The sequence below is a fragment of the Fonsecaea multimorphosa genome, assembly GCF_000836435.1.
Source record: "Fonsecaea multimorphosa CBS 102226 unplaced genomic scaffold supercont1.5, whole genome shotgun sequence".
NCBI classification, from domain to species: domain Eukaryota; kingdom Fungi; phylum Ascomycota; class Eurotiomycetes; order Chaetothyriales; family Herpotrichiellaceae; genus Fonsecaea; species Fonsecaea multimorphosa.
In genome coordinates, this window is record NW_015971639.1 from 1,236,943 (window position 1) to 1,264,942 (window position 28,000).

Consider the following 28,000-nt stretch of genomic DNA (forward strand, 5'->3'; position numbering starts at 1 on the left):
AGGACCGGCAGGCTACATCGGGAGGTTGAAGTTCTTGCGCCTTCGCCGTCGAGCTGTTTCCTGCATCTCACAACTCACGAGTTTGTCTGCAATATCCGTGGTCATAGGAGATGATGCAAATCCGTTGCGACCGTTGCTTGAGGACATTGAAAGAGAGGGTGGTCATTGCATGGGTCATTGAATGAGGGACGATCATTGCTTGGGGTCATTGAAGTGTGAGGACGATCCTTACATGCAAGGATCCAAAAGGGAGGTTTCATCTTGGAGGTATCTCTTCAACCTTATTCAGCTGAGAAAATTGCGCTCATCTCTCGCCCTGTATGACCCGACATTGTTTCCGCACGACTTTCAAGCTATCGGCCGAGGCTCTTGCGCGATGGAGCATCTGAGATGGAAATGATTGTGGTCATCCCGGGTCAAGACGGGCACGGAAGCTGTGGGGGAAAGGGCGATGATGATGACGAGCAACGCACTGCCATCCCTCAGTGGTCCACGTGCCGCTCTGCCCTTCCTTACCTCGTACACGGGTAGCGAGACCAAATAGAAGTAGGATTGTTGGGGGGATACGATAGCAGAATTCCGACGGTGACACGGACGGGTACGTACTCCATGCCCGTTGGGGCGAAGCGACAGTCGGAAAAGATGTATCAAAAGCAAACAGATGGGTGATACCGATTAATTACAGCTGCAACAAGGCAGGCGGTGGTATTACAACGAGGGGAGGAGAGCAAGGCTGGAAAGAGCAATGCCAACCACCACAAGTGCATCGAGATGAGCATTTAAGCGATCTGCAACTTTGTGTTCGTGCTTGCTCGTCTCCGTGCTCGTGCTCCCATCCAATCTCGAAGACGCGCTCAACTTTGCCAACAAGGCGCGAAACAACAACTTATCGTCGGCGAAACATCCGGCGCCTCACTGCCCCTGGTGAACGCGTAGAAGGCAAGCACGTCGTCCGCAATAACTCTGTCATCGGCATGGACGACGAGCGTCTCAAGGAGCGACACGTACTTTGGTGATACTTAACACAGTACGTCAACTGGATCTATAAGCTTTAACGTTGGAGGATGTTTCAACAGACGGAACTCTCGATGGTTTATCATGTTAGGATATCAGACCGTTGACACAGGGACTGTTCAGCCTTGCCCAGCCTTACCCGCACCAGCGCTCATGACGCTGAGTAGATGCCGCAGTTGCTGCGTCTTTATGGATCTACCTAGGCAGGTAGCTATCGATATCATCAACTCATAACAGGGACATAAATCGTTCCATAGCGCGGTCGCCAAGTTACAGACCCCGCAAGCATAAAAAGCAACCCATGTCGACCTAAGCCCACGCCTGCTGAATTTGTTGGCCCGAGTCTGATTTCCTGAACGGAAGATATTCCAATGTACCCCTTATTGCCAACTTTGATGATCCCTTCCCTGCATGTTACTCCCATTGCCATACCGATCAAATAGAGGAACATCTCCACTCGGTGCCACACAGTAATAGGAGCCAAGCCCGTTGGAGTTGTCGTCGGCAGAGTTGGCCGCCGAGCTAATTTGCCGGTGTGCACTTGGTCTGGAAGAGCCCATATCGGATTCGGAACGAGGCACACGATTCTGTGGGGGCTGCAATGAATGTGACTGCTGGTGGGATAACTGGCTGTTTTGCCAGGTATTGGTGTTATTGGTCATGGGAGGATAGCCACCACCACCCATGGCATTATTTGTAGCCATTATGACCTCGTTGACAGGCTGTTGTTGTGTAAGCGGTCTGGCACCGCCACCAAACAGCGGTGGTCCTGTCTGCACCATTAAACCGTTGGGATCCGGCACATGGTCAGGAAACGGTGTATAAAGTTGGTTCATATCGGCCTCTGGGCCACGCCCACTGTATGACCGTTGAATCGCCATGTCCTGCGGCGTCGCCAGCCCCGCCAGGCTGTGGGAGTGACTCTCGATAGGTGCTGTGGGGATGGATAGTAGGGTTTCTGAAATTCCGGTGCTAAGAAGGGCTTGAACTTGGGTGGTGAATTTCGATCGAGAGACTTCCAAAGCCTCGGCTTCTTGTCTCATTGCATCTAACTTCACTTCTAGACAGCGACGCCTAGAGTCGATATCTCTTCTCTTCTTATCCATCAATATTTCGAGGAAATTCTCAATCTGCCATAGGGCCAGTGTTGGATCGGGATCCGTTCTCATTTTGTCTATCGTGCTCTTCAAAAGGTCAGTCACCTGGTCCTCCGGATCTCGGTTAACCCGATATGGGTGATTCATTTGATCGGCCTCAGTCCCGTCATTGAAAATGAGAAAGTAGTGTCTCCAGCGTCCTTCGGCAGTGAGTTTCTTCGACGAGAGCTTCTTGATCTCTTTCCACTTATCTGAACCTTCTCCAGCATCTTTAAGTGAATGTCGAGTCACATCTGCGATGGAGCGGCCGTGCCAGTGTTCGCACTTTGTACCGCCGTACCTCTGAGGATTGGCAGCATACATTGGACAACGGAAGGGTGGCCCTCTCCCTTTGCTCTCAGACGCTGTGTTCTCATCCGGGTTCGGGTTCAGATCTCGTCGCCCATCGGCAAATTCGGAATCATCCTCTGAGGGAAGATCCCGAGATTCCTCATCCACATTCGTGTTCTGCGAACCCGAAGCATTGCCTTGAGGGCGCGACGAGCTCTGTCCCCCTCTTCTTCTCTTCTGGGGAGCTTCTCCTCCCACGTGTATGATACCATCGGGCTCGACATCGAATTCACGCAAAGCTCTCGTGGCTTGGGATTTCAAAGAAGCTGTGAAAGAGGCCTGAACGCTCTTCGAGGTGGGATTCGGCTCTTCTCGCTGAGGCCGCAGAGATTCAGAGGCATCAGCGACAGGAAGGCCGGGCAGAATATGAATACCTTGTTGCCTTGATTTGGCCGTCGATGGGCTCAGACACCTGCTGCTCGTTAGTGAGGCGCAGACAGCTGAGGCGGCTGGCCGAGTAGCAGTTCGGTGTTCCGCAGCTTGTGGTAAACGGTCCCTCGGTGGCGTTGAAACTGAGGGGCGTGGCGCTCCGGGCGGGGCGGGCAGCTGAGTGCGATAAGGCTGACTAGGATGCGGCGGGTGCGGAGCGCGTCCTTTCGAGACCGATCGTCGAGATGAATGCTCGATGAGGTTGCCATGGTCTTGAGTAAGGTGGGGTGGCTGTTGGAGGAGTGGTATTGATTTGTATTGTGGTACTTGCGATGATCCAAAATCGTCCTCTCGAGCTGCACTCCAACCGGATAGGAAATTAGCTTCGTCACGTTTCGGTCTCTTGGATTTTCGCGACGGGCTGCAGGGATAGTGGTGATCACGAGAGGCCCCTTGCGCCTTGAGACGTAGAAAGGGCGTCAAATGGGGACGCTTGTCTGGGGTACACAACTGTTTTGATGAAGGCCTCAAATATTCCCCAAATCCCTCCACCCTGTGGATATTTGCTGGAACTGGCTCAGCGAGTCTAATGAGAGACCCTGATTCATATGGCAAAATCGTTCCCAGGCACCCCAGGAGTTCAATGAGCGATTGCTCAAATGCATATTGGATTCTCGCCAGGTTGATCGGTCGGAGTGCTGATCTATGCGCTGTCTCCCGAATCCTGGGACAAAGCTGAAGGCATAGCACAAAGATCACATAGCCGAAATGATTTGTAGCCCTGACAAAGACGATTAGGGCCAAGCAGGCCACAATAATAAAAGCATGGAGGCCTCCCAGAATGGCCAACCGAGCGAGACCTGGAAAGCTGTTGTCCTCATAGAGAAGAGTCCGGGGGAGTCTCGTCAAGGGTCGGTTGGACAGGCTGGTTGCCATCTTGAGCGGATGTTTTGGATCCAGATGGATCGGGTGGCGGTGGGTAGCAGAAAAAGCAGGTAAGATGACAAGGCAAGAAGGCAAAGCGGACGTCTGATGAAACGAGGTGCTGGAATATCTCAAGGCTATATGCTGGAAATAACGATACACTCTGAAGGAGGCCGAATTGTCAGGGTATAAAGAGGATTTGCTTTTCCCCTTGTCGGGCTGTGCGTCTTCTCGCACAAGAGACAGCAAGAGGCGTAGCTCCTGCTTCCGCTAAAGCTGCTCCTTTGCAATGTCATATTGTACCTCGCAATGTGCAACCGTGGTTGTTCCAATTGGGCCTCGTTGATGATCGGAGCCCAACTGGACAAGGTCATCGTCTACGTCGTAGAGGCCATGCTCTCCGTAAGCTTTGATGTTGCCTGGCTCATCAGGCCCAAGCACGAATCAACGTCACCCCTGTAGCGGCAGCCATAACCGGTGAGCGGCTTAGTTCGACAGTCTAAGCACTAACACGCCAGAGTCGATCAACCGCAGCCCAGCATTGCCTTCGTGACAATGTTTCCCATGGAGGAAATTGTTTTCGAAAACAAGGCAGAAAAGTGACTGCTCGTCGTCGCCAGTGCTCAATGACCGAGCCAAAGGAGGCCGAGCATCGACAATAATGATCATCTAGAAAGTGGTAATGTGCTGGAAACCTGTGGCTTTGGCTACTCAGGATGCTCTTGCACTTCGTTGCCCACTCCCCAGGGCGCGCCTCTGGCTGGCATACCGAGAAACGCTCGTGTTCGAGGCAACATATCGTCGTAGATAGAAGTTAGGTTCTCGTCTCTGCTTCCCTTGCGACCATAGAACTGCCCCGTGTCTCGGACAAGGGTCAAGAAGCTGGTTGTCACTTCCCGTGTTCGGCTAGCGGACTTGCGAGCCTTTGAGTCCTAGAACCAACTAGGGCTTCCTGGCGTCAAAGGATCAACCTCTCGGCTCAGGTGCCTCTTTTTCTGGTTCCGTGCACGGACCGTGATCACTCTTTTGTGAAGTAGACAGGAAAATATGCCAGACCCGTGCCCGTGCACGATCCCAGAGGCCTCTGAGTTCCAGTAAATGTCGAGAGTACTGTTGCCTATGCGCACCGCGCCCTTCGACATGCACAGCCTCCGTCGAATATGGAATCAAACGATATTGGCGGCAGCAGAAGAGTAATTTCTCTCGCCTGACAGCGCATACTGTCCCGCCAGCCGATCCTTCCATTTTGCGACATTCTCTTGCAGCATCGCACGGACACATCGTGCGGACCGACTCCGTGTTTGTCGCCTGCCTCCTCTGGTATTTTCTGGCTGACCAGACAGCATCCCCGAGACTGTCTAACCAGGACGCCCGGTTTGGAAGATGGCGCTGGTGTTCCTGCTTTCCGTCGTTGGGAATGGTCTCGCCATCATCGCCTAAATCTATTCCCACAGTCGGTCTAGGGCCCAGCACTTTGTTTCCTTGATACCTGTCTCCCTGTGGATCTCCCTGAACTATGCACAGCCCGTGTCCTGGTTGCGAGGCGGAGGTGTCAGCAATGGCAGGAATCTCTGGTGTCAGGACAATTTTCTAGTATGGTGTCAATGTCCACTTTGGGCATATTCTTTTTCCGCCTCCACGGAGTTCTCATTCCATTGGTGAAGCGGAGATTAGTGGCTGCCATGTCGTCCCGCTGCTGCGTCTTTTGGAGGCCAGCTGGGGTCATGTCAACTGCGAGGACCAGAATCTCATCTTTCGACGCGAGATGTGCTTCTCAGACGGAGGAGGTCGCCGCGGAGGCGCAAGGTCATAGAGTTAGATGGGGTGCCATAGATATCCGTCACAGGGAGCAGTCGGCTTCGAAACTGTGATGGCCCTCGAGTGAATGTCAGGGCATAGGTCGGTCGACGGGATATGAATCTATGGAATGACGCGCTCTTCGTGAGTCCTTGATCAAAGGCATATAGTTGTTCATGAAAGCAGTATTGCTGAACTTTGTAGGAAACGCAGCGGTCGGGGTTGAAAATTGACATGGAATACCCAAAAGAGCAGACATTGATGTTCCACAAATCACAGCGGACCGCGCTGTTGCAGCTTCCCTGATACCCAACTCTGAGGCCTTGGTCCAGATACTGCAGTGATTGGACCTCCCCTCCCTGTCGCCTTAAGCTTGGTGTCAAACTTCTTCCAACAGCATCGTTGACTACGAAGATCGATGCCTAAGCCAACCTTGGTACTCTGGGGTCTGTGATTCAATTGCAGAATCTTCAGTGACGTCCCTGAAGAAGCGACCATATCTTGCTGGAGCATCTGAAACATGCTTGAGACCGAGGCTGGTGCGTTTCCTGGCTGGCTAGAGAGATTGACGCAGCATGATTCGCAAGGGTGGTCATCGCTGTATTCTCTTGGACGCCTCACTTTCAAATACTTATCTAGCCACTTCTGTCGGTGGGAAAAGTCGGTGAGGAACAGCAGGCATTTTGCACATCGATATTGAGATCAAGGTTCTGACGATCACAGCAACACAATAGTTGAGAACTCGATACCACGAGAACGGCAATGACAGCTCGTGGAGCTTGTGAGAGAACTACATGATACGCACGGGGCTTGACCTGATATTCCCAGCACAGAACTGGGCAAGATCTAGCTCGTCTCACTCCACTGCGCCCATGACATAGAACTATGTGCTGCCGGCAACTATGTCTACGAGCTCAGCGACATGTTGACGAATGCAACCTCGGGAAATTGCGAGCTCGGTCCTTCGAGAAGTCTGACCTTTTGCGACTTCAGAGTCTCCTGAAAAAATCCGGCGACGTATCTGCGAAGGATATTCATCATCCTAAGTCCATCAATGGTCCCGATCAATTCCACGACCTCTGGAAGAACAGTTGAGTTGATCCCAATGCTTTTGGCCAGGATTGGGTAATCTGAGAAGGTCCCATGCTGAGTACCGTTGACTTGTAGTTGCAGTTTCAACCCTTTCAACTCCTGCCAAAAAGCAACCCATGTTGCATCAGTGCTTTGGTTATGCTCTTGTGCTGCAAATATAGTGAACGGCTTCTTGTCGGTGTGATTCATCGCGGGCCCATACACACCACCATCCATGTTCAGACCGCTAGCAAGTCTCGGCTTCGTCAACATTGCATTTGCAGCAGTTGCGCCACCCAGCGAGTGTCCAAATATTCCTACATGCTTGATATCGAAAGACGGGATGCCAAGTTGCTTCGTCATCGTTGAGTTGGACAAGGCGTTGAGCACGGAGCCTATGTCTGCATCCCTAAGTGAGAGAACTTGTGGCAGGTCGTCCGGCAGCGTGATGTTGGCACCCAGAATGACGGTCCCATCGGGAAATTCGACAATTTGGGCATCGTACGTGTGATCGATTGAGATAACGTTGAACCCCATCGAGGCTACCCATTGGCAGATGACGTTATAGGTCAGACGAGAGCTTCCGGCTCCTGTGGAAAAGAGTAGCAGTGGAAAATTGGTGTTCTTTGGTGGCAAACGACATGTTTCGAGGCGGAATGCTTCAAAAGTTCCGTTGGGGACACCAACCGAACTGAACATAGCATCATGGAAAGCAGCGGTAGCAGGCGGCATATACGGAATCCCTTGAGTGGTCGTGCAGTTGGTTGGCTGGAAAAGAGACAGCATCAAGCGCCGAGGCTGATTGCAGCATGGTGCAAAGGGGTCAACACGAGATGCGTCTGTTAGAGGAAAGGCAGTGATGAAGACGTTGGTGGACACTGGAGGCGGAGGCAAAGCGACTGTTTGACACCAGGCTCGAAGAGCAACGCTCAAGAGATAGAGGAGCAAGGAGGCAACCATGCTGGCAGGAGGTGGGATCCAGCGACTCAAGGCGATCCAACAAAATGTCTTTCGTATGAGGACTTATTGCCAGGAAATGGTGCTAGGATGCCCTCAGGTCATATATTGATCGGGAGACAGAACAGCTCTTTGTAATCGTGAGGTTAACACAATATTATTGTTGCATCCTGGCCGAGGCATGTCGGTCATACGGGTATTTGAGAACATGCGGAACCTTGCCTGCGATGAAGCACACTTCGTATTCGTATTCATAAAAGTTGTATTTTGCCATAATGACTGCCGAAGCAATGGGTCATCTGGCAAATGCACTTATGGTCTGGGCGATGGAGGCGATATGGTTCGGTAGTGGAAGTAACAGGGCCAAGAGGTGTGATGGAGTAAATATGCAACCGGTTCCTTAATATAGATTTGGGCTTAATACCATAAATGTAAGCCTGATTCGTGGGCCGTGTTACACAATGACAGCCGATTCGCTGGGAGAAGTGCCATCGGAAGCACTTCTAGCAGGTCTAAACGGTTTTGCAAATGGATTGTCGGCACCATTCCTTAAAATGCCTTGGTGGAATGTGCAAGTTGCGAGGATGGCACAATGTGTCCAAAGATAACCTTCGATTGGGACGCATCTGGTCGTTGAAAGTCAACTGATTGACAGGGATCTTCAAGCCAGCTGAGGTGGAGGAGAGCCAAAGACCGAGCTGTTCAGGGGTCATACCATGAGCGGAAGGTCGGCTACCAGCAGTGAACGGAAATGGTGATTGTGATGGACTCTTACAAGACAGCTTACAGGGTAACGAACAGAGCTTGCCGACTGAATCATTGCCCGGTGGCAGACGACATCCTTGTGAGAAAGGGATCGAGATGATGCCCTAGAGAAAAGTTCAGCCTCGTAGCCTTGCGATACTGCAGAGCATAAACCGCTTTGGTGCAGATTCCAGGCTTGGCAACAATTTGTCCCGATTGAACTGCGACCTTTGATCTGCTGGCTCTTCTTTGTCAATCCGCAGAAGCTTCAAGCCCGGCTCTCCAACACGTCTGGCTTGTACAAGTCTGACCAGGCTCTTCAGCAATGACTGCTGCGCGTCTCTCACCAGCAGCAAACTTGCTCCGCAACTCCAGACTCTTCGCCATCCCTGCTGCTGTGTCCCTGCCCGCGATAGAACCTTCATCAGAACCCATCTCATACTCTGATTCTGCCACTACTCCATACCCGACTCGAGCTGCTCTTGAGACTCCATTGACATCACTAAATCAAGGAGATTGGGGTTTAAAAAGGCCCCTGCCGGTCAAAACTACTACAAAATCTGGCACCCCTCTTGTCCGGTTTCAAAGAGGAATAGACACCCCGGAGCACGTTGTCGACTTCGAATCCGCCGCAGATCATGTCCTCACTTTGCGCAAGTACCAGGAACTGAACCTCAGAGTTGTCTTGCCTGCGCCAAGAGATCGGAAGTCAACATTGAATATACAACGAACGAGTGCCTTCGACTCCGAAGTGGATCACACGGCCGCCCACCCTTCCCCAGTTCTCAACGAAAATGTGTCCACGTCATGGTTAGACGAGAGTCCATCGGAACGAGCAAAGCGGATGCCGCAGCATCTTAAAGATGCACTTGAGAAGATTACCCAAGAAAGAGCAGAAGCAACAAGACCTGGGTTTGAAGCGCATCCAATTCAGCCACAACCTAACCCCCCTGCAACTTCACCATTCACACAAACTGCCCGCAGATGGCGCTACTCTGGACCATATCTGGCGGGACTCAACGGGATGGAATTTGATGCTTTCCTCAAAGGCATTACCAGGGAGAAGAAAGCTGCGTTTAGGGAGCTGGTCAAGAATCATTTGGCCGAGCAGCGAGCTTCCGACCAGCGGTCGAAAGCTCTGGAAGAAGGCCAGGCAGATACAGCTCCTCAGGCTTCCTTAGAGATCACAGAGCAGGAAGTTACAGATCATCTCCGATATTTGCGATCAGAACCCGGTAAATTCGGTCCCCTGATTGCCAATTTCTTCGATCTCGCTGATGGTCCGAAACCCTCGGCGGACACGACCGACCCGTGGTCATATGGGCGTGATACCGTGTCGGCGGACCTTTACAAAGAGTCTGGACCGCCACGTACACATCCATCTGCAGGCCTGTCCTATATCAAGACAGAGATGTTTGCGGCGAACGACGCTGTCACCGGTCCCAGAGGCAATCGCTCGCCTGTGGCAGCTCGCCTTCTTCGATCCATCCAATCTACCCATAACAAACACATCCCATTCGTCGGCGTGGCTGGATTTGTCGTCCCACAACCTACCAATCCCGGTATTTCGGAGCAGAACTGGAAGTGGACACCGGTCAAAGATGGCCCTAAACTTGTGGTCACTCCAACTGCGGCCAACATTTCACAGGCCGGCAAAGTTGAGATTCAGACGAGGATGCAGCCTGACTGGGTTGTGGAGGATGATTTACCTGTCAATGTCGCCGACAGACGAACACCGAGGGATACTTCGACTCCCACGAGACCCCTGTCTTCTCAGCTGCCGGCCTTTGGCCGCAATGAATCCCATAAGAGACGGCAGTGGCCAGCACCAGAACCCAGTCAGAGTATCGATGAGGAGATAGGTTTATTGTTGAAAGCGAACTCCAAGTATAAGACGAGCAAGCTTGCTTGATGTACAAAACTTGTAATAGACAAATATTATCATCTCTTGGCTAGCATGAATCTCGATTGTATTCTGTTGAAATACTAATCCTGTCCACACTGGCCTCCTACGCTCAAAGCAGCGCAAAGCTGGTCGAGCTGGTGGGATCTGCCACCTTCTGCTCTTTGATTTGCTTTGTTGAATAGCATGGTCTCGAAAGCTGGTCCATCTCGCCTGCATACTGTCTGGTAATCTACGGGGGACGATCAAGGCTGTCAGGAGAAGTAAGATCAGCATGCGCAGTCCCCAGTCTCTCTTACCAATTCACGCAAGCACCTCGTTGTCAAATCATTTTGAAAAGAGTAATTAATGCACATCACTTCACGAGAATTAAAGTGTGCAGCGCGAAACGATGTAAAAGGCGGGCTCTCACTGAAGAACCCCAACGGCGAGATCGAATCTTATCTCTTGGCATTATTTTTGCCAAGCAGCCACAATTCGCCCGAAATTCATTTTCCACAATTGACGATTCTCATCGCACTGACTGCAAACTCTCGCATCCCTCCCCGACAATTTCAATCCAGCCGTCAAGATGGGTCGCGTTCGCACCAAGGTGAGTTGAAAGCCTCAATCAATCTTGACAGCTGCGACAAGGACTGACCAGTGCTGTGTACATCTAGACCGTCAAGAAGTCCGCCAAGGTCATCATCGAGCGGTACTATCCCAAACTCACCCTCGACTTCGAGACCAACAAGCGCATCTGCGATGAAATCGCCATTATCGCCTCGAAGCGCCTTCGCAACAAGGTACCGCCTCCCCCCCAATCGTCAACGCTCATCATGTCAAGAAGGCGGCGGCGGCGGCGGAGTTGTCCCTTGGGCATGATTGTGGCTGACATTTTTGATGTTACATAGATCGCAGGCTACACCACACACTTGATGAAACGCATCCAGCGCGGCCCCGTGCGCGGCATCTCGTTCAAGCTGCAGGAAGAGGAGCGCGAGCGCAAGGATCAGTACGTGCCCGAGATCTCGGCCCTCGACTTCACGCAAAACACCGAGTCCGGCCAGCTCGACGTCGACAGCGACACCAAGGACCTGTTGAAGAGCATGGGCTTCGACAGCATCCCCGTCAATGTGGTCCCTGTCAGCCAGCAGGCTCCCCAGGAGAGGGGTGGAAGGAGAGTCTTTGGTACCGATCGGCCTGGTCGCCGCGAGTAGATTTTGAGCTGGTGATTTCTTTGAAATGTGGGGGACACAAAAATGGAGCAGGAGAGAGTAGGTGGAATGGGAGAGTGATGGGAGATCGGGGATTGTGGCATCGCCCGCACTTTTCGACTGCGTCATTCTCTCTTCCCCTTACATCCTCCATCTCGATGCACAATGTCCAGAATTCCTGAGGCTCAGGTCAAGTGCCAAGCAAAGGCCTACCTCATGCAGAGAACCATGACACGGAAGACAACGACCGCTGCCACCTACCTACCCTCGGTCACGCCTTTCACCACACACCGCTAAGAGAGCCGGAATGGTCCAGGTATCGACGTAGGGTGTGGCTGCAACTACGCCCAAAATGCAGCCAGCGGCAGAGTCAAAAACAAGAACTCGTTGAAAACATCAAAGGTGTCGCCTAGTCCCTGAGGGACGAAGCTTGATTGCCAAAAAACCCTTCCCTTTCCCCTCTTCCCTTTTCTTTTGTGCAAAGTATGAGCATTGCAAAGGCTTTGACTGACCATCTCTCACACCAAACGCCCGCTCTGGAGCACTCGTGCACTCTCACCATGCTTCGATGGAGTTTCTCGCAGAGGGTCTAATCGAAATCGAGCGATGCAAACGATTATGATCGAATCGGCAATTTATGTTCTTCCATGATAAACCCTAGTGATAGCCAACCTCGACTGTGAGTCCCCTGAAAATGGTTTGGGCCTTTAGTCACCCCTTTCCTACCCTCAGCCCGTCCTAACGCCGATGCAATGCTCTGTACATGTAGAAACTACCTCGCCTGCCATTTGAATGATATATTCTCTCGTCATGTCCAGTGATAAATCCTCAATCGGCTTTACCATTCGTTGTCCCTAAAAGTCCCTCCTTCCCATCCAAGTGGAAATAGCCGGAGCTATTCCGACTTAATGTCCTCTTGATGGTGCTGCCATTCCTCAACACCCAGAACAGCATGACCACACTGATTATCAACAATCCAAATGACAGATACGGGTGGTAGGTGCCAAAATTTCGAATTTGAAAGAAGACATTCTCAAATGCGCCGATGGTGGATTTAGGAGTGAGCTTTGGCGGGTTGGCAACGATTCGGGGTAGCGTTTCGAGGATGGAGGTGCGGGAGGGCATGATATAGGCCCCAGAATCAGTTACATCCCAGTAGCGTCGGTTCTGTCGTGCGTGTTAGTTCATGAACAACTCAAAGCCAGTGATAGCTGATACTCACATCCTCGTCATTAATGATCACCCTCTCGCCCTTGGAGACGTCCACGCCGTACGTTGATCTTAGCCATCTCTCCCAGAAAACACCATCCACCCAGGCAAACGCGACCTGTTTCCGGAATGTCTCCTCGGTGATGCTGATAACTCGGCTCTTCGCTTGACGCAAGGCCCGTTGGTCATTGCGATCTTCGGCCTCTTCGATACGCAACTGCTTCGAATCGCGCAATTCTTGTCTCTCAAGTTGAAAAGCTTGTGTTTGCTTATCCATCCACTCCAGTGCGGCATTCTTCAATTCCCTCTTGGACTGAAGAAACTCGTCTGGTCGGTCTCGAGAAAGAATGCCCAGTACCACATATTTTCCGCTCATGATCTCCTTCGCATTAGAGGCGCTCAACTCAGGGACAATTGGTAACCAAACCGATTGCATCCAAGTCAGAACCTGTCGGAAGTCACGCATGTCCTTTGGAGCGAGGGCGTTGTAGTAGCTTGGTCGTCCGTCGCGGGACACCAGTAATCTTGGCCAAGTTGAGATCTTGAATCGATTTGCCAGGATCTCGGAGTCCGTCTTGACAATCTTTGCATGTCCAATCAGGCTCAGAGTCAGTCGATCTAGAGCGGCAAAATCTTCTGATGTTGTGGCATGGTCGAAGAAATAGACGAAGATTACTTCTTCCGTTTCTTCCATCTCCTTGAAGGCAGCGGCGTCCACATACTTGACATCGCTATCTAGCGCTTTGTTTGCAAACGATAGAAGGTCACCTAGACCCCGAAGACCTTCATACTCAACACGCTCGCCGCCACGGAAAAAGTAGATGGTAGGATAAGCGCTGACCTTGGCGTCCTTGCATAACCGCGGAGATGCTTCACAGTTGACCTCTCCAATGTTGAGCTTCCCTTCCATTTCTTTTGCCAACTGCGCCCATGTTGGAGCCAGATGCTGACAGTGCGAACACCATGGCACGTAGAACTTGACGAACCATGGGTCTTGAGAAGTAGTGACAAGTTTTTGGAAGGACTCTGGAGTCAGAGCGATGGAAGCCCCCTTTGAGTTCGGCTGGGGGCCAGACTTCGCATTCTGAGACTTTCCGAGTTTTGCGGTCTCTGAGGCCAACATTGCTGATGTAGTCTCGGTCGACTGTGCCGCTGCCTTGTTCTGCTTCTCTCCGGCGGCGGCACCAGCGGCGACATCTTTGTCCTTGGCCAGTGGCTTGTCGGGCTCAGCTGTTCTGTCGACACCCTTTGCGCCAGGTTGAGGAACGTGAACCCCTTCCCTCGGTCTCGAGCCGGGCTTTATCTGTTCCAGCTTTTCTTCGACATAGTTGCTCAAATCCTGCATTGACTTGCCTCCGGTGTATTTCTCGACAAATTCGCCATCTTTGTACAATAGGAATGTGGGCCAGGCTCTGACCCCATTCTTATCGCATATATCTCCAAAGGCAATGCAATTCACTGAGGCAAAGTGAAAGTTGTAGTATCCATGAAAGCTGTTCGGCGAGAACAAGTCGGGCTGACCAGACTTTGTCATGCCCTGTAAGGGATCTGAGGTCGCATAGAATTCGTACAGAGTCTGCCAGAGTGGCGCAATTGCTTTACAGTGACCACAGTATGGCGAGTAATGTTTGACCCACCAATAACCATCTTTTATCGTCTCGGCGAAGTCGTCGCCTTGTATTTCTTTCATCGGCGGCACCTTGATGCCATTGAATATAGTATAATCCGAGCCCTCTCCTCCTTCCGCTGGAGACTCTCCCTGGACGGCCTCATCCGCGATTACTGCAGCCCCTCTCTGTGGGCCAGGCGGCGCGGCGATCGAGGTAGAGAAGAAGGCCGCGATAGCGCACGCCAGCAAAGCTGGCCTCATTTTGTAGAATGGCCAGGAAATAACCTGTACAGGCAGTACCGAATTGCTCGACGAGCGCAGGTGGGTCGACGATGGGGAGATAGCCGAACGTTTTCGCACGATCGTCTAGCAGTCGTTATTGGGAAGAAGAGAAACGAATGTGAGAATCGAAGGCGAATCAAAGGGAGGAACACAACTGCAACAATTGACAAAGGCGTCTGCCCGCTCAACGAGACCAGACTGCAATGATTCGTGAAGCGTGCAGTGGTAGAATCAGCCAGCTCTGCTTCAGCCAAGATGGCGATAGGATCCTGCATCAGGAGTCGCTTGGCGCCCCCTGCGATTTCCGCAGGCGGCGAGCGGTTGGCGGGCTTCCAGCGAGGAGCCCCTTTGATGCTCCGTATCGTAGTACTGTGAAGCATTCCATGCGCAAGCGTGCCTGCCTCCGCCCTAATGACGCAAGAGGGTTATATAATCGTCGGCATACCTCCCTCTGTCAGTGCCCCTACAGTGCCTGGGGCACGCTGGGGAAAGCAAGTCATGCGCCTGCGCCACTCGTCACCGAATCCCGTCACCCATCGACCTGCCGACAAAAGCCTCTCGTCTCTTCTCTTTTCCTCTGCGATATCAACGACCACTTCCCTCAATTTTGCAAACAACATTCCAGGAGGGTCACGACATATTGCTCTTTGTATAGGGCCCCTGATCATCCGGATCCGTCGCCATGAAGGTCTCAGCCATCCTTTTATCGCTCCTTACCGCCGCCTCTGCGGTATCTTCTCGTTCTCTGTTTGGCGCCCAGAATGCTCTCGTGGATGAGGAGCCCAAGTTCTCAGTTCCCGGCAAGAATCCTCTAAACGTCAGTTGTCCGCAATCAATCTGCGGAGCTTGATCTGACGAATATCCAGTTCTGCGCCGATCCCAAGGACTACATTCTCACCGTCGACTATGTTGACCTGTCACCAAACCCACCTCTCCCGTACGTCTTACGAGCTTCGTCTGAGCAAGGGACCATATGATCTAATGTGTAACAGAGGCCAAAAACTGACAATTACCGCGAACGGAACCTTTTCAAAGGATATCGAGCCGGGCGCTACCGTCTTTCTCCAGGTCAAATATGGGCTCATCACGCTCATCAAGCAAGAAGCAGACCTCTGTGACAATCTACCAAAGATTGACATTACATGCCCTGTTAAGGAAGGTGTCATGACGCTGAAGAAGGAAGTTGATATCCCTAAGCAAGTGGTGAGTTTGCACGAAAACCAATCCTGCAGAGATAAGCTATTAACGTGCCCTTCAGCCACCTGGGAAGTACACGGTTCTGGCCGATGTCAACACGGTTGACAAAGAGAAGATCTCATGTATGGAGAGCACCGTCTTTTTCAGCAGACCTTAGAGAGATCTACGCCTGGATGCAGACGGAGGAGAAGCAGAAGGAAATCTTTGAGATTGGCATTTGGGAGGCCCTCGAAGATTCTCGGGATCTTGCTACCAAAATCGTGTGCAAATATCTGTTTCAGCTGCGTCTTTCATGTCAGGCGTTTACTTGGGACTTTTGGCACGGGGCACAGCCTGAGAGACTTGCTAGTAATGAATTGGCCTCCTTTTCGGAGCTTCCGAATGCAACCAATGAGCAAACAGACGATCTCACATATTGCTCTCAGGAGCGTGTTCCTACACGTTGATAGAACCTCTCTACGTGCAGGCATTCCGATAATGTGGCTAGACAGCTGTTCAATCCCGCTATTGCCTAACTTATATGACCGATCGACGAAGCCACCCAAAGCGTGACACGCCCTATATATCCGAGGATGCGTCCCATAGCTTCTCAGCATTGGTTCGAAAGATCTTCTCGACTAATTTAGCGTCGCCGTTGCACCATTCGTAGCATTTCTCGATGAATGGTTCTGAGTTGATATTCTCAAACCTCGTATGCGGCCAGTCGGTTGCATAGACAACACGATCCGCACCTTTGATGACCAACTCCCTGCCAATGGGATCCAAATCTCTCATCCCTGGGTCTTTCGAAAGTCGATATGGTGCTGAGAGCTTCACCCACGTCCTACCGTCCTGGAGCAGATTCACCAGGGACGCGAAGCCTCGCATGTCGTATGGATAAACGGGGGTTGATGGATCGAATCGTTCAGGAAGCACAGGCGATCCGAAATGATCAACACAGATTCTGATCCCTAGATCTGGCACGATGTTTAAGAGTGGTAATGCCAATTTCAATGGGATGTAGAGTTGAAGAACCCAATTGAAAGGCCTTAGAACCCTCGCATAGCTCTTCAGTTCCGCACGCAATTCATCGTCGGTGATTTCCCTCGAGACACTGACGAGATTCAGCCTGGCTCCTCGCACGCCAAGGGCGTGCCACTTCTCCAGCGTCTTTGTGTTGATGGTCTCAGGATTCAAGCCGACCACGGCGCGTCCATGCTTGGGCGTCAATTCCTCGAGTGCTTCCAACATACACGAATTGTCGTCTCCGTAGATTGACGGTTGCACGAGCACCATATTCTCAATGCCATACTGGGAGTAAAAGGCTTTGGCATCTGTAAGCGTATGCGGATGTGGTTTATATTGTGCATTGGCGGCCAAAGGAAATCGAGTCGGGTCCACAACATGCATGTGGCTATCCCAGGTGCCTTTTGGTAGAGGGCGGGAGAGCGGATATGGTTTCGGTTGAGACGAGTGAATGCTACGAAAACGCACGCTGCATCGGAGGCAATCAAGAACAAAACAGGCTCCTACACGAGGCCTTAGACCGGGGATCCCTCGGAGAGGCGGCATCCTACCGATCAACAAGCCTCCTTCAGTGAAGTGTGTTGTTCACAAAGGCGACATGGAAAGTCACAAGTTGATATATTTCGGAAGCTCATTTCACCGACACCGAGATTGCGCGGAGCAAGGCAACACCAGCACACTTTCAACATCTCTTCTTTCATCTTACTCCTGGCTCGCTCGCCAGATTCTTGCACTTGTACTCAGGTCGTTCCTGTCTACCTGTACCCTTCCCTGTTTAGATCTCTCTCGGGTTTGTTTCAATTCCCATATGAAGAAGATCCTAGAAGTACAACTTGACGAAGACTGATCAAAACAAACGGCTTGTATGAGATCTGATTGATTTAGGCCAGTATGCGTGCTGGATAACGGCAATCGGCTTCGATTATCCAAAAGGATCTATAACAGATCGTTGATAACATCCCGGAGTCGCTCCATTTCGCGCAAGTCTGTCACAGACTCAGGCTTGCTTCCGCCCACTTGGGAGGACCGTCTAAAGTCCATATCTCTCTGAAAACATGATACTATATGTATTCTCTGCGATCGACCGAAAAGCCCAGGTCACCGTCTCACAATAGCTCGTCCCGCTGTGTCTATCTTTAGCAGACTCAGCTCTGACTCCCTTCCGCTACCAACCCAGGTCTGGGTACAATGGCCATATCTGTCTTGAACACAAATTATGTGACTTCATTTTCAATGGTAAGGTGGAATAGGGTGGCAGTGAGGGAGGAGTCTGTCATAAATTCTTTTACAGCATCGAAAACGCCGACATATAGCGACCTAGATTTCCTTCGATGCAAGGTTGGAGATGGAATCCACTCCACTTTGGCTCAGGGTTCATGGGTATGGCTATCGTGCCTCAAGCAACACCGATACAGGATCATTCATGCAGCACTCGCTTTCACTATACGGACTCATTTCGGAAAGACGCTCAGTCACTATGGCCCATTGTCAATGCAAGGCATGTCAACCAGTCATTCAACGAGACGGGGTGCTCGGGTGGAAGCTATCTTGCTACCGAGTTTTCGAAGAGCCTTGGGAGGGAAGATGGACCTTGCGCAAAGCCACAGTGAGTAAAGCATCCTTACCTACTTAGGTAGCTATGAGACCAATCTCGAAAGCTACCGGCCAGATTGCGTTGATTTGTATTCTTATTGTCGAGCGGACGCCTGTGAGGAGACACTCGATGCGATGGCTGAGATCAAGGACGAAGGTAGAATCTATTTTTTTCAGCTTCTTGAAGTGCTCTGCCCCTGCTGAGACCCTACTGGGTGCACGCGATGATGGAGATGGCTTTGTCGGCTTTTATGTTTTGAGATTGCATCCACCTGGACCAAACTTCGAAGACCACTGGACTGTTGATTCTCAAAATCACTATCTCCTCATCCCAGGGTCGAGGCTTACCACCGAAGTACTCAAGAGCTGCGCTGAATTGATCAACCGAGTGCATGTGGAAAGGATTAGACAGTCAACATCACGGGAACGACAGCTTCGGATCTTGGAGTAGTTGTATCCTAGGGCCGAATGCTTCTGCACGATCACCACCACCAGTATCGACCGGCTTGCAGACGCCGCTTTGTCCTTGTTTGAGCGGATTTGATCCGTCATGGCTTTTGACGAGCGCAATCAGATTGCCGGCGTCCTTTCCTGATAGCGGTAGTCCATTTACAACCTGAATAAGCCGACGAGAACGCGAACGGGAAGACCTTTCCTCGAATCAATGAATCAGAATGGCGAATATCGAGATGGAATATTCCGAACTGGGTCAACGAGTTCGATGTCAAACCTTTGTGCTTCGTCATACATGTCTAATGCATCGAATCAACCCAAATGGTCATCTTTCGGATGCTAGCCAGACTCGCAATATGCCCACTGCCGAAGTTCTCCTTCCATTGAGAACCATTCACACAGCCAAGCGAGAGCGACGGTGCCTGGTCCTAGGTAACGCTTCACCGGCCTTCAGCCCCGGAAAAGTGACGGGGGCAAGGTGGGGGATATTCCGAACCTACTCCCGTGATCTTCTATCCGGGACATGGTGGACGTCTTTCTCCACAATGTGTTTCTCCATATCGGGTTTGAACATGTTCGTGGGAGATTTGCGGGTCTTGGTCTGGACTGGGGAAACGGGCACGAGTCCACCTGGGAGTACCATTTTACTATTTGATAAGAACGGTCCGCTTCCCCAGATGGAGTCGTTGCTCTTCCTCCCCAGTTTTCTGAAAGGATTCGTTGTGGAAGGAAATAATCCGAGGAGTTTCACAATACAAATCTAGTGGTTCTCTCGTCCATCGCAATGACAGTCATGGCAGAAGACAAAGAACTCGGCCAGCCTACAGCTGTTGAGAACGTCACGGAGCTGCACGAATTCAAGAACGCAGAAGGCTACGTTATCGACGCCAGCGACCCAGAGCATGCAAACCTCAAACGAGCTCGCGATGGCCATACGATCCTCTTGCCCCAGCCCTCCGCTGACCCCAACGACCCTCTCAACTGGAGCCGCTTCAAGAAGCACATCATCCTGATCATAATCTCCATGACAGCATTCCTCCCGGACTATGGCAGCGCCACAGGAGCAGTCACGTTGCTTCCGCAAGCCGCAATCTGGAACATGACCCCCGACCACGTCAATCATTCCCAGGTCGGCAACGTCTTCATGTTGGGCGCTGGGGGTGTTGTCGTTGTGGCGCTGTCGGCCTACTTCGGTCGCCTGCCCGTGCTGTTCTATTTCATAGTACTCGCCACAGCGACAGCGATCTGGTGCGCGGCTGCAAAATCCTTCGAATCGTTCATGGCTGCACGAATCCTCAATGGCTTCTTCAGCACTGTTGCTCAAGGCGGCGGTCTCATGTTCATCTACGACATGTTCTTTTTCCATGAGAGAGCCAGGAAAATCAACATCTGGGCGGCATTTATCATTCTCTCTCCGTAGGTCCCCTCGCATTTTTTTCGAATTGTCGTTTTCCCAAGAGACTGACCAGCTCACTGTTTAGATATTTCGGCCCATTATTTGCAGCTTTCATTATCAGCACCCAATCCTGGCAAGTCCCATTCTGGGTGTACGTCGCAGAGGTAAGAAAAGATCGCAAACTACCAGAGATGCATAGCATGTCCAACAAGCTGACAAAAACAACCAGACCGCCCTCTGTCTCGTCCTGATCATCCTGTTCGTCGAAGAAACCTACTACGACCGGCGAATCCCTCCAGAGTCTCAGCCCCCTCGAGGCAGCCACATCTCTCGCCTTCTGGGCATTTCGCAATGGCGATCCCGGCACCTGCGCAACTCCTTGTCTCAAGCACTCATGCGCCCCGTCAAGGTCATCCTGAAACCCACCGTCTTCATCTCCTGCTTCTACTACCTCCTGACCTTCGCCTGGGTCGTAGGCATTAACACCACACTCGCCATCTTCCTTACCCCTCTATACAACTTCGGCCCCAAACAGATCGGATACTTTTATTTTACACCCATCGTCGCCGCGCTTCTGGGCGAAGTCACGGGCCACTGGCTCCACGACTTCATCGCCACCACTTACATCCGCAAACACAAGGGCCACTTTGAGCCCGAAGTCCGGCTGTGGGCCATGTGGGTCTCCACGCCGTTCATGCTCGCCGGTCTCGTCGGGCTGGGCTTCGCCCTCGAAGAAGGCTTCCACTACATGGTCACCTCCCTCTTCTGGGGCCTCTACGTCTTCGGCATCATGGTCACCACCGTCGGCCTCAACGCCTACAACCTCGACAGTTACCCCGAGGCATCCGGGGAGACGGCCAGCTGGGTCAACTTCTGCCGCACCACGGGGGGCTTTATCATTAGCTACTTCCAAGTCACTTGGGCAAACGCCCAGGGCACAAAAGTCAGCTTTGGCATCCAGGCCGCCATTTGCGCCTTTGCCTTCTGTTTGATTGTGTTTTTGCAGTTCTTCGGGAAGAGGTTGAGGGTTTGGGCTGGCGCCTTGAATTTTGCAACCTCTTAGAGAGGATCGGATATCTCTTTTTGGGGGGGCCAAAAGGATAAGAAAAATGGCCTGGCGGATAATTACCTAGGTATGCCACTGATTATGAGGTTCGACTATGTGAGAGCCTCCATGTTAGGTACCTAGGTAGCAGATACGGAACCAATTACTTGTGTCCTTGGACCATGCAATGTATACCAACTATTTGTTCTTATCCCATCCGTAGATGCTCGTACCAGTCAATCAATTTGGATATGTAGGAACCCATTGCCTGTCCTTGAGGCATTAGTAACCACAGTCCGTACGCCCTGGATTCAAGTTTGCCTGGCCACCATACATAGATATACATGATGGAGACCTGCGATGATCAAGCACTAGCAGAGGAGATAGGGCCGCGTCATTAATCGTTATGGAAGGTGACGGGGGAGGGGACGAGGTATCAACGAAGTGACATACGCTCAAAAGAGAGAAGATATCGGGAAAGGCAGATATCATGGGCTTTTTGCAACAATAGAAACTGTGTTTCGCTACCAAGGCTAATAGTGGTGCAGCCGATTGGTATTATATTTGGGAGTGGTATGTCTGTGTTTCCCACGGGTTTGTAGCCTCATTGGCAGTCCGCGATCTCGTCGATGTCTATCACAACCATCACAAATTTCTGTTTGCTCATCCGCACGAGATGTCGCCATTATGTTGGCATGAAACACACCCGACTCGGCCATGCAGTGGCGGATAGTATGGTTCGTTGAACATCCCTCGCACGACACTCTTCCCATCGCAGAGGTATCAATATCGACCAGTAGTACTGACGCATGCTGTCCCGGATAACCAGATGGTGGGGACTTAGGGCCCCTTTCTCTTCTTCGGCACCTATTTCGCGTTGCAGTAGCATTCTCCAGCGTCATCAGCTTGATGTGCGCCGAGGCATCGACCATCGCATCGGGAAGCCATGCTTGCTACTGCAGTCAACCGAGTCAAGCATGGCAAGTAAGACTCCGCGGGTGAAGGGATTGATTCCCTTTTCAAGTCCCAGTGGAGGGTGGAGTCCCCGGTCGCGTTCAGCGTCTCCTGTCAAAAGAGACGGCTCATGGTGCAAAAATACATCTCATATCGAGTCGATAGTCTTGTGAGCCTCCCAGTTGTTCAGAAGTTTACCGACCTCTTTAAAGCTCACAGGCTTCGTCATATATATGTCGCATCCACTGCTGAAAACTTCGCTTTGGTCTCTGGCACTTGCCAATCCGGTCAGTGCGATGACCATAGCACCAGGTTTACAGCCGCGTAGATCTTCGTACTGACGAATGGCACGGGTGGCCTCGAATCCGTCTAGTATTGGCATCGAAATGTCCATAAAGATAATGTCAAAGGGGTCTTTAGCCGCTTTGACAGCGTCAACGGCCTGCTGACCATCCTCCGCTTGCTCAATGCGCCCATATTTCCTTTTCGTCTTCAAAAACGTCTCGAGCAGCTTAAGATTGATCTTATTGTCGTCCACCAGGAGAATATGCGGATCAACCCTGGCAATGGTTGGCTGTGGTGAAGACGGAGCCCTTGAGCGAACATTTGGTGCTTCGTGGGGTGAGGCTGGGTTGCTTGGGTTCTTGTGGATAGACCATCGATCGCTCTCGCGACGCATCCTAGAGCTCTCTTGACTGTGTGAGGGAAAGGGGAAAGATTCTCCTTCGCTGACATGATTTCTCGGTGTCCGCAGAGCGGTTATGGGGTCATGTATTGCCATCTGTGCATTGTGGCTCGCCTGGGAAGCGGCAAAGGTCTCCGTTGCTTGAACCACCTTAGCGTTGTCAGTCTCGCCGGGCCGGTTGAGGTCCATCTCTGCCAACTCTTCCACCACCGACTCTGTTTCGGTTGTACCAAGAGAAACAGAGTCGGTTGTACCGGGAGTCGTGCTTGCAGTCTCAACGCTCGGAAGTACGACTTGTTGGTCGACCGCAAGTGAAAATCGTGACCGCACAGCCGCTTGCTTTTCGAGAGCCAACCGTATACTACGAGCCAGTTTGTGAGGACCACAAGGCTCCGAAACAAATTCCACAGCACTGCATATGCGTTCTTCCAAGGACTGCACCAGTGCCACGCTGTGCCTGGACAGGACCGAACACATCACCACCAATGCTGGACGTCGTCCAGGTGTTGCCACCAATCGACCGAGTAAACGCTCCAGGTTCTCCTCCTCTGCAACGACAACGGCGCAGCTATCACACAGCAGCGGGTCCAGGAACGGAAGATTGTACCAATCCTGTACATATGATTCAACAATGCGTGCGAGGTCGTCGTCTGGCTCCAGTTCCGGTTGCCAGAATGTTACTGCCGCGTCCGACCATTCATCTCGCAACAGCGATATCGAGTTGTCGGCATTGGAGCTGCCGTTAGAATTCAGGCCGCTGGCGCCGTCAGAGTAGGGAGTAGTCTGAGTCGAGGTCTGCCCAGGTAGGGGTCTCTTGATTGGTAACACAACCTCGACCGTTGTCCCTTCGTTTAATTTGCTTTTCACATCAATCGAACCGCCCAGCATCAAGACAATGCTGCGCACAATGCTCAACCCAAGACCGGTTCCCGGGGCCAGAGCGTTTTCCTGCGCAAAGGGTACAAAGAGCTTGGTAGATAGGAAATCCTGCGAGATACCCTTTCCAGTATCCGCCACCGTCAACACCATCACATCGTTGCCTCTCTCCTCCTGAGATGTCTGCAGTTGGAGTCGAACCTTGATTGATCCCCGACTTGTATATTTGATCGCATTTCCAGTAAGATTCATGATAATTCGGCGGACTGCCCCTGGCTGGGTCAAGAATGTCCAATCAGCTTTCTGCACGTCCAATGTGATCTTGACAGGATCCACGCAATGGGTTTCGGGCCGTCCCCTCTTCCCCCGGCCTGGTGCTTCTCGTGGTATATCCGTCAGATCCAAGCCAGATGTGTATGTATAACCAAGAACCAACCCGTCAACAACCTCCTCTAACACTGCTGACACATCTATAACGCCAAGGAGTTGCAGCAGTGCAGGAGCGCCGTGGGAGATAGTCTTGGAAGAATTATCCGGGCCTAAAAAGTTGTGGCGGCGTGATGCGTGGGAGTGCTTCTTGTTCGAAGCCTGCCAGTGCTTTTGAAACGAGTTGATTTTCGAGAAGTCCAGGACGTGGTTGATGGTATCCAGAAGTGTTCGCCCACAGGAATCAATAGTAGAAATGAGTGACCTCTGAAATCCAGAGAGATCTGTTTCAGCAAGAAATTCGACACTGGCCAGGAGCCCGTGCAAAGGACTCCGCATTTCGTGAGATATCGTGCCGACGAAGTCGGATTTCTGCTTGTCAGCAATCATTGTGTCCAACCGTGAGCACTCGCCCATCAATGTACTGCAGAAAGAGTTGAGAAAGGGTAATTCAATAGATGAATTGAAGGATCGCGTCTCCAATGCTGTTGCGACGAAGCAACCATATGCAAATGACCCTGTTGTTGCATCCCATAGAGGTGTGAAGAGGACTTGTCCCGCAAAAGGAAAGGCTGCGCGGATGGCCTTGACTTCCAGCCGTTTCCGATGGCTATGTATGCGCGATTGACTGGGGGAGCTCCTGAATCTCCTTGAAGACTCCAGATCATCTTCGGATGAGGAAGACACATTCCATTCCATGGTGAACAAGCGACCACCAGGATATCGTTTGACAAGATCATTGAGTATTTCCCCATCTAGACCATTTACTCTCTCTTCCAACCCCTTTTCGGGAATGACCGGGTTGGACTGCGTCGAATACGCGATGATGGAGGATTTTGTTAGGGACTGTGGGTCTCCGTTCATGGTCCCCATGGCCTGGCCAGGGTTACTGGCATTCTTTTTGTGTAGGCTGCGCATGCGAGCATTGACGGTGACGAATGCGACAGCACCCTCCTCGCCGAGAGGTCCCAGACACTCTCGCAGCAGATTCGCAGCTCTCGCGAAGGTTTTCGTGTGTGTCCTTGATTCGCCGTCGGTTTCGGAGTACCCATTCAAGCTCTCCGTATCTGAGGAAAGGTCCGAGGTGCTAGGATCTTCGACATGTTCAAGAGCGATGGTAGTGTGACTTCTGGGGCCAGACTCACCCTGGGCAGACGATTTTAGCGTTGGAGAAGTATTATTTTCCAGGGGCGCCGCCAGACCATAGGCAAATTTCGACCTCTTCTTGAAGAGTGGACTGTTTTGAAATCCTGCTTTCTCGCCGTGAACACTTTTGCGTCCCGCAATGAAAGCTTCAAGACCCTCGGCCATTCGGCGAGATTGACGTCCTTCTATTGCTTGTCTGTTCGTTTCGAGGAATACCATTATCTGTTGCGCGGTCTCTGCAAGAAACGATTCCTCGGTAGAGGTCAACCCGTTTGGGCGAGATCGGGTGTCCATCTTTACATTTCATCGTATTAGCATCGTGATTCCGGATGAACATCAGAGAGACCCGCCAGAGGTCTTCCCGTCTTTGACCATAATCTGCACAACATAAACTCGAAAGAGAGGAGAGACTTACAACGGCGAGGCTGCCGATATTGACCCCGTCTCTTGTTGTGATCGGAACGCCTGCATAGAATCTGTAGTATGGGGGTCCAGAGATGATTTCCATGTGGGCAAACTGGGAATCGGCAAGGTCGTTGATTACGAATGTGGGTACACCGTTATGATCTTTATTGTCAAGCCGGATGGTCAATTCACAAATTCTACCCTTGAGCGGCACTGAGCTGCAGTTCAAGAATATGGGATCTTCAACGAACTCATAGGTCTCTTCGGCCTCGTCCGTCCAGATTTTCGTGGCTCCACTCAAGAAATACATGACATCGCGATCCATGACATTGATCATTGCCTTGCGGACGTCCAAGCGAAGGGCTGTTAACTGGCACAGTGGGGAGAGGGCCTTGCACAGGTTGGGGACTTCATCGCTGGTGACATCGAGGATCGAAGGGCGACGTCGGAGGTGAGGTTGGAGGAGATTGTCCGGTTGAAAGTAGTGGTAGAACTCTCGAGCCCTGCGTGCGTCGTCCATCTGATGGTCTGTCGGTTGGCCAAAAGCCGCACCGCCTTCTGTCGTGACCACCATGGCGCGCCGCGTGTATGAGAGATCCTCCTGTTATCTGACTGCTTTTACTCCTCACAGACTCAATCCTCTCTCCCCAAGGAGAACATTGGACAATTTCTCACCATAGCGGAAGACACAGGAAGGGAGCGTACAGCGCAGGCAACGATGGAGCAATGTGGAAGTGAGATAAGAACGAAGAACGGTCAAAACTCGAAATATTGCGTTACAGCAGGTTCGAGAACCAAGTAGGCCGCCCCACTTGAAATAAAAGAACTGTGACAAAACATTGAGAAATGTTTCCTCCTGAGTGACTCGCTATCAATGTAGCGCAGGAGAGCGCTGAGTGAGCGCGTTGCAAGGGCCATGAGAGGGCCATGAGAACTCTGTTCCGGGTCTGGAACGTCCAGAATGCATCGGATCCCGCTCAAGTCAGGGAGCATACCTTAGGTAGGTACCCACGCATACCTGATCTAGGTGGATCAAGTTGTGGCGGCAGGTTTGTGCACCGGTTAGCACTGCAGATCGAGGCTAAGGGCCACCCAACGAGGGGGGACGAGGGGGCCAGTCCGCAGCTTCCGGCAACAAAATCCGAGTGCCCCTTCGGTCCTTCAAGTTTGGTGCCAGCGAGCCAGATGGGTGCCAGAGGTGCACTGACAATGCCTATAGCCCACTGTACCAATTACGGGTAACCACTACTCCACGAGCTGCTAAACGTGCGACCCTCCCCGACGTCAATGAATAATTGAAGCTTGAAGCTCAACTTACTTGCAGTGAACGGCCACCTTGCACGACGTCGTGACTCGTCTATTCCTCCTGACCGAGTTATTCCCCTCCCACCCCTTCACAATGCGAGCGACGTCGCGGCTTTTCGCGACTGTCAGATCAGCGTCGAAATACCTTGAACCCAATACGCCCACAGGCCTTACGGGCCTCACAACACATCCATCCCCTCGTCCTGCCCTCATTTACACGTACCGGCAAACCCTCAATAAGCTCGCTCAACTACCCAAAAGCTCCGTCTACCGCCAATCAGCCGAGGCTTTCACAAAACAGCGCCTGCAGGTAGTCGAGTCTGTAAAACCAGAAGGATACGAGCAATGGCTGGAACGTGTGCGCAAGCAGATTGAAGCCAGTCCCACAGCTTTCAGTAAATTGATGAATGAAGATGGCTCATTGGGTAGCGAGAAGCTACATGTGGAAGCAGTGGACAACTGGGACGGCAAGATCTCGCGGCACGATGCGAAATATGAGGGACCGAACACGATGGCCCAGGCAGAGGCCAAAGCAAGGGCTGTTATGGATGAAGTGCGAGAAAAAGACCTTGAAGACAAAGAAGGGGTTCAGCCTACTGTAGAGGACTTGGAGGTGGAACCACCGTTGACGAGAGAGCAGTAAGTCTCCAAGTTCGAACTGACTATAACGCTACTAAACGACTGCAGGATCGAGAGTATCGAGCAAAAGATTGGTGCTGGTTTAATTGAAGAAGTCATCCAAGTTGCCGAGGGGGAGCTGGATCTGGTGGCCGAGATGCTACGATATCAAGTGTACGTCTTCGTTAGCATCTTCGATCCTCTCTTTTTGCCCTCATGCTAACAAATCTTAGATGGGACGATCTGGAAGAAAAGACTCCCACAGGTCAATGGGAGTACTTTGAACGTGGCAACAGAGTCTAATGCCTCTCTACGGGTCTTTGCTCCGCGGATT

At 51.7% G+C, this 28,000-nt stretch overlaps 10 protein-coding genes across 10 annotated transcripts; 5 read left to right on the forward strand and 5 right to left on the reverse strand.

The window, feature by feature from the left end:
- Nucleotides 1-1,394: 1,394 nt before the first annotated feature.
- Nucleotides 1,395-3,806, reverse strand: Z520_03667 (uncharacterized protein; the record flags this gene model as incomplete). The annotated part of the gene is made up of 1 exon (XM_016774177.1): nt 1,395-3,806. The coding sequence occupies one exon, from the start codon at nt 3,804-3,806 to the stop codon at nt 1,395-1,397; it is 2,412 nt and encodes an 803-aa protein (XP_016635123.1).
- Nucleotides 3,807-6,497: 2,691 nt separating this feature from the next.
- On the reverse strand, nt 6,498-7,622 carry Z520_03668 (uncharacterized protein; the record flags this gene model as incomplete). Its single annotated transcript, XM_016774178.1, has 1 exon — nt 6,498-7,622. One exon carries the CDS (start codon nt 7,620-7,622, stop codon nt 6,498-6,500), a length of 1,125 nt encoding a protein of 374 aa, XP_016635124.1.
- A 1,066-nt stretch (nt 7,623-8,688) lies between these two features.
- Z520_03669 (uncharacterized protein) lies at nt 8,689-10,275 on the forward strand (the record flags this gene model as incomplete). Its single annotated transcript, XM_016774179.1, has 1 exon — nt 8,689-10,275. One exon carries the CDS (start codon nt 8,689-8,691, stop codon nt 10,273-10,275), a length of 1,587 nt encoding a protein of 528 aa, XP_016635125.1.
- Nucleotides 10,276-10,837: 562 nt separating this feature from the next.
- Z520_03670 (40S ribosomal protein S17) lies at nt 10,838-11,465 on the forward strand (the record flags this gene model as incomplete). The annotated part of the gene is made up of 3 exons (XM_016774180.1): nt 10,838-10,858; nt 10,926-11,051; nt 11,160-11,465. 3 exons carry the CDS (start codon nt 10,838-10,840, stop codon nt 11,463-11,465), a joined length of 453 nt encoding a protein of 150 aa, XP_016635126.1.
- Nucleotides 11,466-12,290: 825 nt separating this feature from the next.
- Z520_03671 (uncharacterized protein) lies at nt 12,291-14,541 on the reverse strand (the record flags this gene model as incomplete). The annotated part of the gene is made up of 2 exons (XM_016774181.1): nt 12,291-12,629; nt 12,685-14,541. 2 exons carry the CDS (start codon nt 14,539-14,541, stop codon nt 12,291-12,293), a joined length of 2,196 nt encoding a protein of 731 aa, XP_016635127.1.
- Nucleotides 14,542-15,244: 703 nt separating this feature from the next.
- Z520_03672 (uncharacterized protein) lies at nt 15,245-15,916 on the forward strand (the record flags this gene model as incomplete). Its single annotated transcript, XM_016774182.1, has 4 exons — nt 15,245-15,379; nt 15,429-15,499; nt 15,555-15,765; nt 15,821-15,916. 4 exons carry the CDS (start codon nt 15,245-15,247, stop codon nt 15,914-15,916), a joined length of 513 nt encoding a protein of 170 aa, XP_016635128.1.
- Nucleotides 15,917-16,317: 401 nt separating this feature from the next.
- Nucleotides 16,318-17,148, reverse strand: Z520_03673 (uncharacterized protein; the record flags this gene model as incomplete). Its single annotated transcript, XM_016774183.1, has 1 exon — nt 16,318-17,148. The coding sequence occupies one exon, from the start codon at nt 17,146-17,148 to the stop codon at nt 16,318-16,320; it is 831 nt and encodes a 276-aa protein (XP_016635129.1).
- Nucleotides 17,149-19,594: 2,446 nt separating this feature from the next.
- Nucleotides 19,595-21,269, forward strand: Z520_03674 (uncharacterized protein; the record flags this gene model as incomplete). The annotated part of the gene is made up of 3 exons (XM_016774184.1): nt 19,595-20,226; nt 20,292-20,370; nt 20,436-21,269. 3 exons carry the CDS (start codon nt 19,595-19,597, stop codon nt 21,267-21,269), a joined length of 1,545 nt encoding a protein of 514 aa, XP_016635130.1.
- A 1,084-nt stretch (nt 21,270-22,353) lies between these two features.
- Nucleotides 22,354-26,317, reverse strand: Z520_03675 (uncharacterized protein; the record flags this gene model as incomplete). Its single annotated transcript, XM_016774185.1, has 2 exons — nt 22,354-25,632; nt 25,754-26,317. 2 exons carry the CDS (start codon nt 26,315-26,317, stop codon nt 22,354-22,356), a joined length of 3,843 nt encoding a protein of 1,280 aa, XP_016635131.1.
- An 825-nt stretch (nt 26,318-27,142) lies between these two features.
- Nucleotides 27,143-27,969, forward strand: Z520_03676 (uncharacterized protein; the record flags this gene model as incomplete). Its single annotated transcript, XM_016774186.1, has 3 exons — nt 27,143-27,687; nt 27,736-27,840; nt 27,900-27,969. 3 exons carry the CDS (start codon nt 27,143-27,145, stop codon nt 27,967-27,969), a joined length of 720 nt encoding a protein of 239 aa, XP_016635132.1.
- Between the last annotated feature and the right edge of the window lie 31 nt (nt 27,970-28,000).